At 32.3% G+C, this 18,148-nt stretch overlaps 1 protein-coding gene across 7 annotated transcripts in view; it reads left to right on the top strand.

Annotated features, from left to right (window-relative positions):
• Positions 1-18,148, top strand: part of LOC111054805 (serine/threonine-protein kinase mig-15) — a 66,593-nt gene that overhangs the window by 30,320 nt on the left and 18,125 nt on the right. For 5 of the 7 annotated variants that reach the window (XM_039440127.1, XM_039440124.1, XM_039440123.1 and 2 more), the window contains 5 exons: positions 457-533; positions 5,239-5,245; positions 6,651-7,243; positions 13,135-13,248; positions 14,797-14,853. In XM_039440127.1, coding sequence (XP_039296061.1) covers positions 457-533; positions 5,239-5,245; positions 6,651-7,243; positions 13,135-13,248; positions 14,797-14,853 — 848 coding nt within the window. Of the gene's footprint in view, positions 1-456; positions 534-5,238; positions 5,246-6,649; positions 7,244-13,134; positions 13,249-14,796; positions 14,854-18,148 lie in introns of all 7 variants that reach the window. The other 2 variants (XM_039440125.1, XM_039440122.1) reach the window with 1 other exon arrangement.

Raw genomic sequence — 18,148 nt, 5'->3', positions numbered from 1 at the left:
AGTTGCGTAGTACTGTGCATTTCTAATGAAAGTGAGGTTATGTCCTATTAAAGTGATGTTTTATCATTTTAGATAAGATCTATTCATAATAATTATTATAAAATTTGTTACATGCGAAGTGTAGTGACGAATTGGATCTTATATTTTGAATAAAGTAAGGTTAGAAATGGAGTACCATGGAACTGAAGTAGTAACAATGAGCAGAAAGTCATAAGGTCGAGAGAATGGAGTATCCTCGACTGGAGTCGTACGATTTGTGTCGAGGTAGTATGAGTTGTGCCTAAGTGCGATATTTAAAAATAAATGAAAAAGGAATATTTCTTGAATACTTTCTCGAGTTTGATATCTCTTGAATTATGTGAAGTTTATGCTGTATTTTATATTTATAATATAGTCCTAGAAACAATAAGTAAGAGGTTAATTTTATTGTACTAATTATCCAATTTTATTTTCCAGTAATGTCAGGTGGTGCTCCAAACCGACCCCTCCCCCCTACTCCTGACGAAGAAGAGGGGACACTCGTTATGCGCAGGGTAAGTGACATTCATTTATCTATCATCATTTATCATTTCCCTGCAATTTCATGGCCTATATATAGTTTTGCTAGCTTTAGATTGTCATTGTTGTTTGTGTGGCACATTTGCTCATATCATTTTCAGTTTAGTTGTTATTGTTTATGTCGTCTTGTAATATTGTTGTCACGTCTTTTAATTGGTTGTTTGGCAGCTTTCAACATTTCGTGCAACTTACATGCAACAGTTTACGAATTTTCAATTTTCAAGTATGGCGCCCCATAGACCTGCAATATTATTGTGGAATAATTATATTATTAGTGCCTACTATAGTCCTTACAAAATTACTTCTGACTTGGAGGAATATACGACGCAGAGAAATGCAGGGAGATCAGCCAATTACAGTTTCATAGGTAGAAGCGCAGTTGCCAATTTGTTGATTAAAGCTCAACTCACACTTACGTGACTCAGGTCGAGAAGAGACTCGGCTCTAGTCGAGACCATGTGTTTCCAAATGGTGACACTCAGACCAGTCGATTCTAGTCTCCGCGACGTCATCATTTGAAAACACATGCTCTCGACTAGCGTCGAGTCTCTTCTCGACCTGAGTCGCGTAAGTATGAGTTGAGCCTTAGAGTCAGTCGTTTGACTGCTTTCAGACAGGAAACTTCGCATGTGTAGCATGAGCACATGAACAGTCACTATAGTGCGGTCCCCGTTATAATGACAGTATTTGATCAACTTTGGTTTTGCTATCCTTGTCTATCACTCGACAAAGCCGGTGGTACTATCCTTTTCTAGGTCTACAACGGTGCCAATTATGTTTTTGACAGTGTAGAAATATGATTAATTAATGAAGAGAATCGGCATCGCTATTCTTCTATCTTTATTCATTATTTTATTATAACGTGGACCTCACTATAGAAGTTGGAGATCACTGGCCGGTTCAAAACGGCAACATCGCGCCTCTGTATCCCTCCCGCTGTATTCTTTCTCTGCTGCGTATTTAGCTCCTAAGTCAAAAGCTATTTTGTATAGACTATAGTATAATGTATCACCTACCTAAAACAACAGGCCACAGACTGTAGTAAACACGTCATAATACACTGTGGTCATGAACAGCTGTTGAAAGAATGCTTTGCTGGCCTGTTGTTATTATTAGGTACTATATTGTACAACAATATTGCAGGTCTATTTCGTACGTAAAGTTTCTATGTATGTACCGTTTGAGAAATCCCTGTTTATATTGTTAAAACAACTTTTATTCAGTAATCGATTTATAGAATTATAATTAAATAACTCTGAAGATGTCATCATAGGTGTTGAAAAATATATGTAATATTTCTATAAACTCGTGATATTTCTAGAAAACATTACAGTGTTTCATTATTTATTTATGTAATCGTTCAGAATTACACAACTTACAGAAAAGTACCACAGGCTTATAAGCCCAAAACGGTTCCTATTCTAATTTATACAATTATGGATAAATATCACTACATCTCATCAACAACAGTATCTGGTGCTATAAATTATCTTATGTAATTTGTTTACGTCTTGAATGTCAATATTGATTATAGAAAAACAGTACAATATTTACTGTTTTGTGGTAGATATCCATTTTTTCGTTTTCATTCAATTATGTTCAATATAGTGGAGAAATTTAATTCTGAACTGAGTTTCTTGTTTAAAATTATAAATCTCTGAAACATTTCAACAGAAATTCAGGTTTTGAGAGATAATATTTCTTGCAATTTTGGTAGAAGGCATGGAAGTTGTCATGGAAGTTGATGCTGCATAGTTTGTTTGAATTTCGTTATGTTGGAACTTTCTTGTGTAGTTCGTCGTTGTGATTGTTTATTTCTGTTTTGACGGCTAGAATTCATAATTTTATATTCACCACAAGTTCAAGTCATCTTCAACTCTACAATTATTTTGAAAAACATGATTTGGATTTAGTGATTCCCGTAGAATTCTCCCGTATTTGATCTAAAAAGTTGTAAAGGTTAGATGGTTAGAGATCAGGATTATGTTCTTTAGTAGTTGATAACAAAAACCTTATTTTAACACACTCCCTGTTATGTAAAACCATTATGGAAATATACTTGATATCCAGTACGCGTTAAGCTGAAGCTTCAGTTTCATTTTTATTGTTCAAATGCTTATCAAATCCTTCAAAAATATTGGGTAAATAACGCCGTCCACCTTCTAATTATTTTTAGATGTGTTTCGATGTTGCGTGTTTATCTTGAATAACCGGTAGATGTGCATAAGAATAGCATTTTTATGTTCATATTTGTTAAATTCATTGAGGTGTATCAAAGTGTATCACATACCAAAAACCACTTTTGGATGAAAAACCACTCTTGGGCCCGGTTGCACAAAAGCCGGTTAAATTTTAACCGTGATTAATTTTACGATAACCAATCAGAGAAAGCCTTTTTCATAAGATGGCTTCTCTGATTGGCTCTCGTGGAATTAATCACGATAAAAATTTAACCGGCTTTTGTGCAACCGGCACATCAATTTTTCAATTAAACGAAAATGAAGCTTGATGAATCTTGAAATGCTATTGCTTCTTCAATAGCTTGGAATTAGATGCATTTTGTTGATAGCTTATCTCATTAGCGATCTGCAATTAAAGCTATTTACGTACATCACATGAACATTTTTCAAGATGAATGCTCCCATTAAATAGAAATAGCTCAAATAATAGGCTATAATCGATCCGACAATAAATTAAAAACATTAATGACAATACAAAAAAATGCTAACCAATTTCATTATAATAAATTCATTCAGATGAAATCATAGATCGGACAATGAAACAAAAACACTAATGGTAATGACAGAAATGCTAACTCATTCATTATGGTAAATTCCCCAAGAACTAAGTTACTCTTTAAATAGCAACTTTTGACGTAATGACGTAAAAGTATGACTTCATACCCATGAATGTCCAATGTTTAAATTAAATATAAAATGAATCTTAACTGAACTGCTGCTAGTTTCTAGTATTGTTAATTGTTATCGTGCTTAGCAATGCTTGCAAATTGATTTTTTATAAAATTAGTATAAAAATTCAGTCATAGAAACATATTATGCATATGCCAAGCTTATCAATGTTGTGGTAATTCCATTTTCGTTCTCTTGTTACGCTTGTTGCTATTAATAATTCATTTATTTATTTATTTCACCCACCTTTAGAAATTCGGCTTGTTGTATCCCTGCTGTGTCCCGGTTGTTGTGGCTTGACACCCGAGAAGAAAATCCCGATGTACATTATTTTAAAATGATTTTTTAAAGAATCCTCCAATCAATTAATTTATTTCACAAACAAACATAATACAAACCTTTTGTTTGGAAGAGACTTATAAATTGTCTTTTTTCTTTATAACTACTTTTAATATAAATACAAATATTAATCTGAGTATCCTTATAAATTATTTTGTCACGTCATGTTTCGGCTACTTATGCCATTTTCAAGTCTATGCCACTTGCCAAGAAACATGTCGTGTCAAAATAATCTATAAGGGTACTCAGGACTTGAAAATATATTGAAATTGTAATCGAAATTGAAATTCATTCATAAAACTGTCATAATATAAATAAAAATATAGTTAGCTTAATAATGCTTCTTAATTATTGATGATATTAAGTTGTAAATTCACTTTTCTAGCTCTTTATTACTCGTATTAGGAAATTAATGCTAGTATTAGACAATTATTAGAATGGCTGAAAATTTGAATTATTCATTAAATTTGAGAAATAATTTGGTGCTGATGAGATCAACTCTCTTTAAAAGTAGCCAGTTTGTTAACAAATTTAATTAAGTAGTATGCAGATTTGGAAAATAATTATACTTTGTCGAGTAAAGTTAGGAATGTCCACAATATCCTTTACAGTACTTCCTGTATAGTCAGATTCACTTGAAACTTTCAGTATTTCTTATAAATACCATTAACGCTACCCATTTTTCCCCGAAATTCAAAGTTCAACCGGCGAATCTTACTTGATAATGTTTCATAACTTATTTTAATTTAAACTATCACCTTAACAGTATCAATAGGAGATTACAATCAGAAGAATTTTAACCTCTTGAATCTATGATGGCAACAGTTTCATTTTTGTACAGAATTTGAGCATGTTCTCATGTTATTCCTTCTTTTCACATGGAAAAAGGTTGAACAATTTTTCTTTAGCCAGTGGTTTTGGTATTCTAGTATGTGTACATATTAGAATAGGTGAACAAAAATTACACTTAACTTTACTATTAAAAAGTTTTTTCATATGTTGTAATGGTGGTGGAACTACTTGTGAGTGTCTCCCCATCGTGAAACCACATATTATTCATCAAATTAACTGAAATTCGATCGTGTTCGTAACTTACATTAATCGTTATTTTTAAACTGAGAATATTTAAGAGTAGTAGTTTACTAATATTTTTTTGTTTATTTTAAAACAATCTAATGTGGAACGACACCAAACAAGATAAGATTATCAGTCTGAAATATTTTTGATTGATTGTGCTTTTAAAACTACAATTCAAATGCTTTGACCCCATTAGTATGACTATAGAACAACCGGAAATAAATTTGTCAACTACGAATAATTCTAATAGGAGAAATCTTTCTCTTTCTCCATACTAAAAATCTCTATTATTTGATGATATCCAAATTATAATTTTAAACATTCTGGACAAAATAATGATGACAATAATTCAAAGAAACAGCTCAATAATACTTTTCTATTGAATTTCATTGGAGTGACAGGTGAATACTTGACAATCATCTTGTATGGATGAAATTCTTTATCAGTTTTCTATGTCTTGATGTAAGCTGCTTGTAACCATTTTATTTGGTTGTAGGTTTTGAGTAGACTGATCTAATTTCTATTGTACTACAGTCGGCGAAATTTGAGCTCTGTTTGTATCTTTTACTAAATAATCAGTTGAAAAATATGTTGTAATACAGTTAAGATGTATGTCCTTTCTACATACATCTTTATGTCATTTGTATAGATCTTTCTCAAAGATGTATGTTATTGATGCGTACTAGATTGAAAAATATCAAAGTTGAAGAACTATTGAATTATGAAGATTCTGAGTTACACAAAATAATGTATTTTGCAAAAAGGATTGGTTGACATATTACACACAATTGTGTTCTGCAACTATACATTGGTGTTCTGTCTATTATCAGAATACAGTAGTTCTAAACTAGTTGAATAAATTGAGCCTGCATTTAAAATTTTGAGAAAAACAGTTTCTCAAAGTAAAGTAAATTAACTCCTAAAGGAAAGTAATATCTCCTTTCTCAAAGGAGATGAAATTCCTACAGTCTGATGATGATCAACAACAGGTCGAAACGATCGTAACTACCAATTTAAGCTCATTTTCACTCCATAAGTGTTTTTTTAAAATTGAAGTTCAATTTCTCAAAGCTCACAGCAAAATTAAAGACCTTGTCAACAACCATCAACTTATATTTGATGTTACTAAATTTTAAAATACGTGCAAGAGTACCTTAGTATGTTGGTGTCTTCTAAATTGGTCTGAATCCTGTGTCTCATCTGTTAAAAATATTAAATGAAAAAGACTAAGAAATTGTCAAAAAACACAGATTTATTGATACTTAGAAAGACCGATTTCGGTTATTACACCATTGTCAATCACTGATAAACTAAAACTAAATACAAGAGCAGCAGAATTTATACTAGTAGGCGAGTTTATCAGAGATTGACAATGGTGTAATAACCGAAACCGGTCTTTCTAAGTATAAATAAATCTGTGGTTTTTTGACAATTTCTTAGTCTTTTTCATTTAATATGAATAATTACCACAATATGAACTTCTCAACTACACAAAAAATGTTTAAAATATTTTCAAAGATTCAATTGAGGCTCTCAGGCTACTTATATTTAAAATACCACTTGACAAATTTCAATTTCGTGACAAACAAAAAATCTCTATTTCGCTGACTGTTCTACAAGTTTTCAAACTTCATTTAATAATTTCTACACTTTTCAAATTTTATTTAATCATTTGTTTTACCTTGTTTCTTTGAAACTTTCTTGTAAATATTATTTTGTATTCACTTGTGTGGGGTATTCTATTACCAATACCATTACCAATTTAGAAACAGCAGCAGCAGCAGCAACAGGAGAACCAGATACAAAATGGCGGCTCAAAGCGGCATTCCGATGTTGACGAACAGTCGCTGCTGAACGAGTGGGGGTTCTCACGCATCTTCCAGGGACTCAACGACCGCATTAAGGGCATCGGAAGCAATAGTAATAATAGTGAGGAGGCGATAAAGACTAGTACAGCCAAAAAGAAGAGCAGTGGTGCCGATGTGGCGCGGTTTTTCCGTAGAGAGAACTCTGATTTCTTTGTGCCGTCCACACGCCATTCGGCCGTTTTCATGGAGGGAGCTGGGGAGGAGGGGGGCAAATTGGGACAGAAGGGGGCACAAAATGGCGGCGGCTCGATGAGACGGGTGGCGCGACCTAGACGGGAGCGCACTGAAGGCGATATTGTGTTGACGAGGTCCCGACATGAACTGAGAGACAGCCTGGAGGCGAGACGACGCGAGGTGGAGGCCAGGTTCTCGCGTGATGCAGAGCGCATGCGCAAACAGCAACTGCAGCGGCACACTGTTGCCAACTCGGCCGTCGGCGCTGTTGCCAGCTCGAACAGCAGCCTAGCGGCCGCCGCTGAAACTACTAGCGAGGTCAGTCACACTCGGGACACGTCCGCCCGCCCGCGTGCGTGTATGTTATGCTGTTATCGTTCTCTTTATTTTCTGTTTTGTTTCGTTCTGTTTCCCTCCCTCCGTTACCTTGCCCCTTAATCTCTATCATTACTGGCCAACTTCTGCTTCATTCGGTGTCTACTCTTTACTGTCCATTAGTATTGGTTTAATCTCACTACTTTTATGAGTATTTCATTTAATTTTCTATCATCCATTGATCGCCTATGGAGGGGTATGTGGATTTGTCAATGGAGTTTTGATACATTATATACAGATTGTCCCACGAAAGGTGTAACAGCCAAAGACCATAGGTTCTACATCAAATTTGCAGCAAATAATGTCCAAAAAAAAAAAAATGACTTTCTATACGAGATTTATATAGATTTTCCAATATCATTGAAAAACCTTCAATAACTAGAAAACTATCAGTCAAAATCTAATTCTAAGGATATGGTTTGAAAGAGTAACAAATTTCCAATAAGATTCATCTAGTTTACGTTAAATATACCGGCATCAGCTATTTTCCATAGAAGGCAGTGACAAGGCAGAGAATCGGCAAAGCTATTCTTCTATCTTTCTCAACTACCATTATAACGTGGACCTCACTATAGCTCTACGGCTCTAGAGTAGAAGGAAAGCCGCATGTGAAAGCAGCGCATCAACCAATCTCAATTTGTGTTGCTCCCTCTACCTCTATCTCGACCTCTCCATCCACCTCTACCTATACCTCTCACTTCCCTCTCCGTCTACCTATACCTCTCCTCACTATGCAATCACCGTAAGACCTCCTCGCTATGTTCTGTATCATGGTCAAATCTTTGTAGACCAAAGTGGTTCATCGATGGAAATTAAAAGCCAAACATCGACCTGCCCGTTCTTTCGGTACCTTTTGGTTGGCAGCAGAAACCGACAGGCGTGACCATCTGAAACTCCAGAGTGGCCCAAGAAAAATGTGTTTGTCAGACCAGGTATCGAACCCTGGCCCTCGTGATTATCAAACCATCATTAAACCCACTAGGCTACAGCTCTTCTTTGAGTATATTAACTAGACGTAATAATTGCAATTCACCTGTGTACACGAGTTCTACTTGACTAGTTCAAGTCATTGATCTTTACTACATAACCCTGAGTTTCTATCTTGGTTCCAAGCCTTTGAAGTTGTGCCAGTAATTTGATATCTCCAATAACTTCCAATGTCCTCAGTACTAACATTTTTCTCTCATTTTTATTCTGCATTCTTTCTTTTATGATCATCATCATCATCAACATCATCATTGTCATTCTTCTCCAATTCCATTTCCTCTACTGATCGTTTTCTACTAATACTGTATGTTAATTATAGGATTCCTTCTAGTTTCTCATTGTATTCTACTTTTTTATCGGGGCTAGCTAGAAGAAAAGAGATGTGCTTTGTGCTGAAGTTGTGAGAGGTATAAAACAATTTTTATAAAAATGATGTCACTATTATTTATTTGAATATATAAATGAATAAAACAGATTTTCAATTTTATCAATTAAAACAGCCTCTATATGTATAAGCTTTTCCAAATTTTAATGCGACCCCATGTTGCTCCGATCTTTTCATATTTTTGGATCTTTCTGAAGCATAAAATATTCAATACAACACATTTTGAGTTCTGATTTTCCCTTTTCAAAAATTGTCGTGATGCAGCAATTGCCTTGGAGGGACAGTGAGAGGCAAATCTTGTTCTTTATTCAATTTATATTGAATTAATTTAGCTGAAATTGATTCAGTAAGCAGTAAGAGTGAAATCCCTCTGGGTAGCTGTTTAGACCCATACTTGTTCCATCTAATTGCTCTGTTCATTAAAAAAAAATTATAGCAATAAACCGATGAATCAAACAATGTCTTATCACCCAAGCACCAGAAATTGAATTAACTGATATAGAAATTAGATCAATGTTTCAATATTTTATTTGGAATGTGTTTCATTATATAATTCCGACTACTTATCCGAGAGTTATTGAATTTTTTTCAAGTCCTTCTCTCGCAACTTCTTCACAGAGTTACCATGGTTTAGAAAGGTAAAACTCTCTAGTTGAAGCTTAAGGTATTAGATTAGCGCTTTTAGGAAGGCTGTATAGGTTTATCTTGATAATGGAAATAGCAGAATTTGATTTTTAGCTTTCTAAATATCATCGTATTGAGTGAACTCATGTTAAATCATCAATTCGTTTTATTGACCATTCATATTTAAAAACATCCAATATCATTCAATAGGAGCCATCTATATGCTTGTATGTTTCCATTGAGTTTTTGGTGTGAACTTTTAATTAACATTATTTTCGAAATTTATCACCTCATTTTTGGGAGTCAATGTTACGTCAAGTCCATTAAATGTTTGTAATGATTATTTTTTAAAACGTCTGCTAACAAATTTTTGGAGCTTATGCTTAATTTTGGTCCGTGCATTCCAATATTGTCATTCATTGGCCATTTTTTTTTGTCAAAAATGTTTTGGAGCAACGTCTCTTTATGAACTTGATAATAATTGTTGGTCCATTTTTATCTTTATATGAATCTGTTATGCATGGCATAGTGTTAGAACATTTAAAAGGATACAGAAACCAGTAAAGGAATTATTTATTGGAATTATAAATTAAAATATAATAATAAGCATTCAGCCGAAAATGTTGAAAATTTTTAAAAATAGACTATAATTATTAGATTTTCAGTACATGTTCAACACGTATGTCAAAATTGTTTTTGGTAATGAACTGTTTAAGAAGCAGCATTCGGGTTATCTCCAGAGTTTCAAATCACAATTGGATCATTACATTTTGCTATGGTGGAATAATGAAATTGAAATTTACACAATTTTTTATGATATTGTAATAAAATTAACTTTTGATACACGAAATGTATATTAGTTATTGACATCTGTCGAATTGGTAGGTTATGAAACAACGAATTTTCAAAAATTACTAGAATTGTTGTGTAACGTATTACATTCTTGTAGTCGTTTAATATCTCAAAATGAATTATAATTGAAAATCAAAGCGCCATAATTTAATACATTGAATGCAGTAATCTGTCAAAATAGAGTTTGTCAGTGGAAGATTCTTTAAAAATTGATTTAATTACAAGAAAGGAACCGATACATTTAAATTACATTTAAATTTAGCTCATACTATTTGGCAATGTAGGATACTTTGAACCATGATAACCTCTATTTTTCCTTGGACTATATTAAGATAATATAAATTGGAGATGGGTCAGTTTTGGACAGTTATTCCTTTAGATAATTGTACACTACGAAATAAATGAAAGGAAATATCGATAGCATTTGAAAAGGATACTAAAAATACATTTAGATGTAGGCTACGATTGTAACAAATAAAATGTTTAGTTTTGTCTCAAAATTACAAAATCAATCAGAAAATTGTATTCTATATAGGCCTATCATTTTTAAATATGTTACTATTACAAGGAATGGAATAAAGATTATTAGTATGCTTCAAAATCAAGCAAAGCCGAGAATAAGTTATCTAAACCAAAAATGCCTTGTTAAACCAAAATGCATTGTTCAGAAATGTATTAGATATCTTTAAGAAGAAATCCAGGATATGACCAATTGTCTAAACTTATAAATAAACTAAAGCAAATAGAGGTGTTATTAAAAACATTCACAAACGTTCTGTGATACAAACTAGGTCAAATGTGAAGTTGATCTTTATGCTTTTTTGATTGTAAGTGTTTTGTATGAATTTGTCTTACTAACATCTAATATTTGTTCATAAATAAAAAACTTCAATTTTTATACCCATTTAGGTAATGTATACATAATTGAATATGTAATAATTGCACTGTTTGTTTGTATGATATTCTTGCACATTAATTTGGAATGTATATGTTTGTTTGTTTTTAATTTATTTGTTGCATGTTTGTGTTTGTATTGGCTGTATGTTTGTATTGTGTGCTGCACAAACTGCTCATCGTGCTAATATTTTATTTTGCTATTTGTTTTTAGTGTTTGTTATTTTTACATTCATATATTTTATGTTTTTTCACAATTCACCATCAGTAGTTCAGTAATAGGGTAATATATTATTTATTACCGTAGAAGCAATATGTAATGCATAGTACAGTTTTAGGATTGAATTGATTCTGTCTTTTTTTAAGTTTTGTCCAAACTAAATTGTGTGATTGATTGATCATCGTCAATGTAATTAGTTAATATTTCGTCTACTATAGTTTACCCCACGTCGTTTATTAGTTTACGAAACGTCTACTATCAGTTTTTTCACAAGTATTGGAATTCTCCATAGAATTTTGATTAGCGAGTATCAATATATGATAGAATGTAAGTTGGATCAAGTTGATAAATCATACAAAACGAATTATAAATATTTGCTACCTCAAAAGAATAAGTGAAATTTTCTTCATTTTTAGTATAAGTTTGTGTTTAGTCCCTCAGTGGCTCCACAAGCTGCGGTAAATCTAAAGGTCTGCCTCATGATGACGTCTTGCGTCAAGAAAAATATTATCTATTAAGAACTCCGCAGGAAAATATTATCTCTGCAGGAAAATATTATATATTGAGAACTCTGCAGGAAAACATTCTCTATTAAGATCTATGTAGAGATTTTTCAATTTCAATCCAAACTGGAAATTTACTCGAATCAGGGCTTTGGATTTAACACTGCGTGTGGAGCTGCTCAATTCTGGAGTGTAAACAGATTTTTACATTTTCTGCTCAACATAATTAATTAAGATGATTTATCATCAGTAGGCCAATTCATCCAACTTTCATATTGCAGAAGAATATTTCTCATAAAAACTGTTCTTATGTGCATCTTCTCAAATAAATTATAATGAATTTATATTCCCATTAGGATAGAACATAGTATGTACAATATTTGAAAATTTAATTCTTTGACATCAACAGATATCTGCTTTCTCTATGGTACCGTACCACTAAACTTTTAATGGATTAATAGAGACTTAGGCCTATGGCCATTTTTGAATAGGATTTTTCAAATGTTCTTCTTCAATTTGATTTCAAAATTAGATCTTGTATGAAAAATCTTTAATGTTCTCATCATTAGGATTATTTAAAAATATCTCTGGGACTGGGACTGAGCTTAGAGTAAATTAGTTGTGAGTTACCAATACATTTTTCATATCTAGAGGTGTGTGGTTTTCAAATTGGATTATTGAAATGTTTGTGTAACCAATTTCATTGAAGAATCAGAGCCATGGATTGAACATTCATGATTCATTATCAAATGATCATGATTGATCATCAAATTCAATGATTTCATTATCAAAATACGTTAGAAATCTATTCTTCTAGAACTGAGCATAAATAAGATTGTTAAGAGTTATTTCTCTTGATGAATTTAACTAGTACTTCTATAGATTATAAATAAGATTGTTGCTAAGAGGTATCTCTTTTAATTAACTCAACTAGTACTTGTGAAGTTGCAATTCCTTGGCACGACTCTACAATTCTAACCGCTCCTCTGTATTGAAGGCTGTGTAGTCTATTACTGTATAGTCTATGTATATCGATATAGAATCTATAGCAGCTAATAGCAGTCGCACGGCTAGATTCGTAGAGTTGTAGCTTTAGAATTGCACCTTAAGAAAAGTTAATGAACCCTTAAGAAGAATGCACCTATCTGGGGAAGAGGTGCTTGTCTTGGTGAGAAGGATGATGAACCTCTCTTGGTTAGAGATAAATACATCTCTTAGTGAGAAATACCAGTTCAATTCACAAACAGAATAAACCTCTCTTGGTGAGAGGTACTCCACTTTTTATGAATTCGTATGAGTAATCTATTTCTATGAACTGTGTGTTTAGAAATTTTTTTTTCAAAAATGTTCCTTCTCGATTTGATTGCAGAATCAGAGCCGCGATGACCGCAGAGGCGATTTGCACCGCATGGACTCATCTCCCGGCCAACTGGGTACTCCAGGCTCTAGGACCAGCTCCGTATTACCTGATCTCCTCACACAGGTACAGAAACATTCAATTCTTTATTCTTGTCAATTTCTAGGAGATTTCCCACATAATATTCCATGAAACACAATGAAAGCCATTGAAAGATTTATAAAATATATATTCATTTATTTATTTATTAATATACAAATACAATCCAGGTTAAAACAACTTTCAATATATGAAAGTTACAGTTTTATTTTATTACAACACAACTACTTTTAATTCTTCAAGAGTAATCTTCAAGTGTGAGTGCCGGTTGCACAAAAGCCGGTTAAATTTTAATCGTGGTTAATTCCACGAGATCAGAGAAGCTGTCTTCTCAGAAAAGCCTTCTCTGATTGTTTCTCGTGAAATTGATCACGGTTAAAATTTAACCGGCTTTTGTGCAACCGGGCCTAAATCTCTTGGTACCACACACAGTGTAAACCACACACAACTCCAAGAAATAAAAATGTAAGGTCCGCCGCAAAGTAGACCCACGCTAATCCACGATGAGAAACCCACGCCGTGGGATGTTTTGTAAACCATTGCTATAGAATTATTCATAATCAATCAGCTGACAAGTGGATTATTCGTTGTATGTATTACACAGATGTCTAGAGAAACCTAGCAATGGTTTACAAAACATCGCACGGCGTGGGTTGCTTTTCGTGGATTAGCGTGGGTCCACTTTGCGGCGGGCCTAAATCACTTGAAAATAGCTATTGTTGAAGAGTTGAAATTATAGTGAAGTTCACGTTATAATGACAGTATTTGATTAACATTGGTGTTGCTATCCTTGACTATCATTCGACAAAGCAGATGACGTTAAACTTTTCTAGCTCCGCAACGATACCAGATCGTTTTTGAACAATGTAGAAATATAATCTATTAACAAAATAGTTAATCTCAATTGTGAAAATATATTATTGAATCGTTGAAGGATATATTTTCTTTGCGAATAAGATATAATTTATTATTTTAAACAAGAATGAATAGTTAATATTACATCAGATATACCGGTATGAGCTATCATGAGGTATCATCTATTCTGTATAGAAGGTAGTGGCAAGGCAGAGAAGATCGGCAACACTGTTCTCCTATCTTTATCCACTGTCATTATAACGTGGACCTCTCTAAAGTTGTTTTGTGATAAAATGAAAGCTTACTTGTTATATTTTACTGTGTTTCAATTACTTCAGTAGCCCTAAAAATAAAAGCGAGAGTATAATATGTTATATTCAAAGCAAAGGGTTGCAATAGAGAAATTATTATCCACACTCGCTAAGGCTTGTATGGATATGTTATGGATTCATTGATAGATCCATTCATATATAAAAACAAATTATTGTTTGTAGATTATTATTAAATTATCTGATTCTGAAATCAAATCGAGAAAGAACATTTTTGAAAAAAAACATTTCTAAAAACATTGGTCATAAAAAGAGATTACTCATAGAAATTCATGAAAATGTGAATTAAGTATGGATATGTTATGGATTCAATGATAGATTAGTTTAATTTAATTTACTTAAATATATGTTAATTATAATTTTATCAAATTATTATTTTATTATATTTTAGGCATCGTCCTCACCTGGTACTCCCAATCAACGACAGGATAAGTCCACTAGTGAAGAGGTAATTATCATACCTAACAAAATAATTAAAACGTTTATGCAGTATTCCCGTTTTCAACTTATATTTGAAACCATCTAGAAACTAATTTGCAGTTTAAATTGTTTTTTAAGTTTTCCTAATGATTTTGATTTGATTCTAATAGTGTTCACTAATTCCTTGGGGACTAAAACGTTCTCTTACCGGTTTTTATCAATTGTGCACTTCAAGAAATTAATATTTATCAAGTTTTTAGATTATTATTAATAGATTTTTTAGAATTTTAGACATTTATACACTTTTTGATAACATTTGTGCTGCTATTTCTTAGTAAGCTGGCACTGCTCTTGCTTGAAATTTTGAAAATTTTATTAAATTTACTCATGAATGAAATAATACACAAATAGATTATAAATTCTTTATTCGGTAGTAATTGCTCTATATTGACTACAATTTACAAGGGCTTCACTATTTTTGAATTCTTTATTAGTTGACAATTTCTCCATTACAGTTCTTGGCTGTAATTCATTAATTACATTTTCCATTTCTCACTCGATATATTTCAATTGTACGTGATTGTTGTTTTGTAGAACTATTTTATAAAACTTGAAGTGGGTTTTATAAATTTGTAGCTGAAATCTTAATGTTATATATTTTATTGTTTAATTTGTTTTATATATATATCAATAATAATTAACTCAGTTATTTTAATGAATATTATTTTTATTTATATACATTTCGTATTCCAATACATCGAATACTATAACATGTTTTTATTCTCTTTGTCACCGATAAAAATTATTATCTTGTTGGATCTACTTCAAATGAAAAGCTCTATATCTAAAATGTGAATATTTTCTAATTCAAATAACAAAAACGTTTTACCAATAAGTCTATTCTATCAACTAGCTAATTCTAATATCCGATTGAGAATGATTTAGAGAAATTAACAATTAAAATTTTTTTATTGTTAAAGTATTAAAGTTCATATGTAAATAATTAAAATTAATAACACCTCTTGAGCATAGAAATATTTTGACAACTAATTAATTATTTTGAAATTAATAATTTTGTTGTACTGTATTGAAAAAATAATATACCTTCAATTAATTTTTCAAAATTTAACTATTGATTAACATATCTTAATATGACTTCCAAGAGAGCTCCTCAGTCAATACAGTTGCGAACTGAAACAACTAATTAGATAATTACTAATTCATATGCAATTACAACATTTAAAACTTTTTGTAAGAATAATTTTTTCTTATAATACGTGTTGGAAAGACAAAATTCCTATGATATTATTCTAGAAAAGAATTCTTGTGTTTGGATGAAATGATTTAATTATAAATTAATAGAAATCCATGAAAATAGTAATTATTCTTGAATATTTAGTTTTATCTATAACATCAACAATATAAACCACACTTGATTTCACAGTAATGTTAGTAATAATTATAAAAGATCGTATTTTCGCATCAAATATAATACTTTATACATAGTGTACTTTACATATTATGAGTATTAGTTTTTTTTTGAGTCTAGAAACTCTGATTTGAAAATTTATGTTTTTGTTTCACGAGTTCTTGTGTCTGATTTTGGTGATGCTTTTGATAAGTTTTATACATTTTTCTGTTTGAATACTATTTCTGCAGTGCTATATTTTGTGATATTTGATATTTTTTATCAATCTGAATAACTAATCTTGAATACGTCACATTTTAGCACGCCTTGTAAAAACTGTACTTGTATTTTGTTGTGAAAATTGTAAATATTGAGCTGGCTGCTGGCTGGGCTTGTACTAACGCACGCATGCACGCATACAATCCTACTAGTGTTTGAAAATATTACAAGAAACATTGAAAAATAAATTAAAAATATCACCGTAAATATTTGAATAATCCCAAGCTAGTGACCAAAAGGGATAGGATTGCTAGAGTTTTTATTTACTTGATCAATTCGATATTATTTAACCAAGTTATTTCTCTAGACAATGTTGAGGAAAATAGATAAATATCCGAAGAAATATAGATAAAATCAAAAGTGAACAGAAAGGCTCTCAAATTGTCCATATTTTCTTAAAATAAAATAGATATAAAATAAAATCACAAGTGAACCGAAAATCAAAAGGCTCTCAAATTGTTCATATTTTCTTAAAATAAAATAGATATCTTGAAATAAAATGAAATCAAAAGTGAACAGAAAATCAAAAAGGCTCTCGAATTGTTCATATTTTCTTGGCCAATTTAATGTTCAATGTAATTCACTTCTTGTGTTCTTATAGAGAATTCTGGGAGTATATTCACTAGAAAATATCCATGACTATTGAAAAATATTCATATGACTTATCTATTCTTGTTGTTATAACCCCCTATTTCTCATTTCGTTTTTGTCCTATCTCCCTTGGGGATCTTTTATGAAGTTTCCTTGTAACTCAACATTCGAGTGAAGAAAGAGATTGTGTCACCTAGAAACTCCAGAAACTATTTTATAAGGTACCAATAAGAAATAGTTGAGATACAATATCGAATAGCCGAAAAATATAATAAACTATAAATAAATGGTCAGCTCATCTGATAATCCCAGTTTTGATTGAAGAAAGCAAGGTTTTGTCACCTACTAATCAAGAACATCCTTCTTTTTTTTCTCCTATTCCTCCTCAACCTCCTCCTCCTTCTCCTCCCCTGCCTACCCCTCCTCATCCTCCTTCTCCTACTCCTCCTCCTACTCCTCTTCTTCTCCTTCTCCTCCTACTCCTCCTCCTCTCTTTCCTCCACCTCCTCCTCTTCCTCATCAACCTCCTCCACCTCTTCATCCTCCACTTCCTCCTCCCAATCCTACTCCTCCTCCTCCTCCTACTCCTCCTCCTCTTCCACCCCCACCTCCTCCTGCCCCTCTTCCTCATTCACCTCCTCCCCTCTTCCTCCTCCACCTCTTCCACCCCCACCTCCTCCTGCCCCTCTTCCTCATTCACCTCCTCCCCTCTTCCTCCTCCACCTTCACCTTCTTCTCCTCCCCCTTCTCCTCCTCCTCTGTTATATCACTACTGTTATCTCTTCCTCAACTTCTCCTAAATCAACATAAAATCAAATCACCAAAATCTTGAAAAATGAGAATTATTCTTGAAAATATTGAATTTCACTCAAACTCTACGACAAAAAAACGTTTCGTTTGAAAGCTGTAATAATAATATTGATACCCTTGGATCATTATGTTTACTCAGAGCGAACGATTTAATATAATAGAATAGGTTTTATTCCTTTAAGTATATACATTATACAATCGGAAACGTCACAATGTTCTAAAGATACATAATATT

This window comes from Nilaparvata lugens, chromosome 13 (genome assembly GCF_014356525.2).
Source record: "Nilaparvata lugens isolate BPH chromosome 13, ASM1435652v1, whole genome shotgun sequence".
Taxonomy (NCBI): Eukaryota; Metazoa; Arthropoda; class Insecta; order Hemiptera; family Delphacidae; genus Nilaparvata; species Nilaparvata lugens.
The sequence above is the reverse complement of the archived record's forward strand: the minus strand, read 5'-3'. Positions and strand labels throughout refer to the sequence as shown.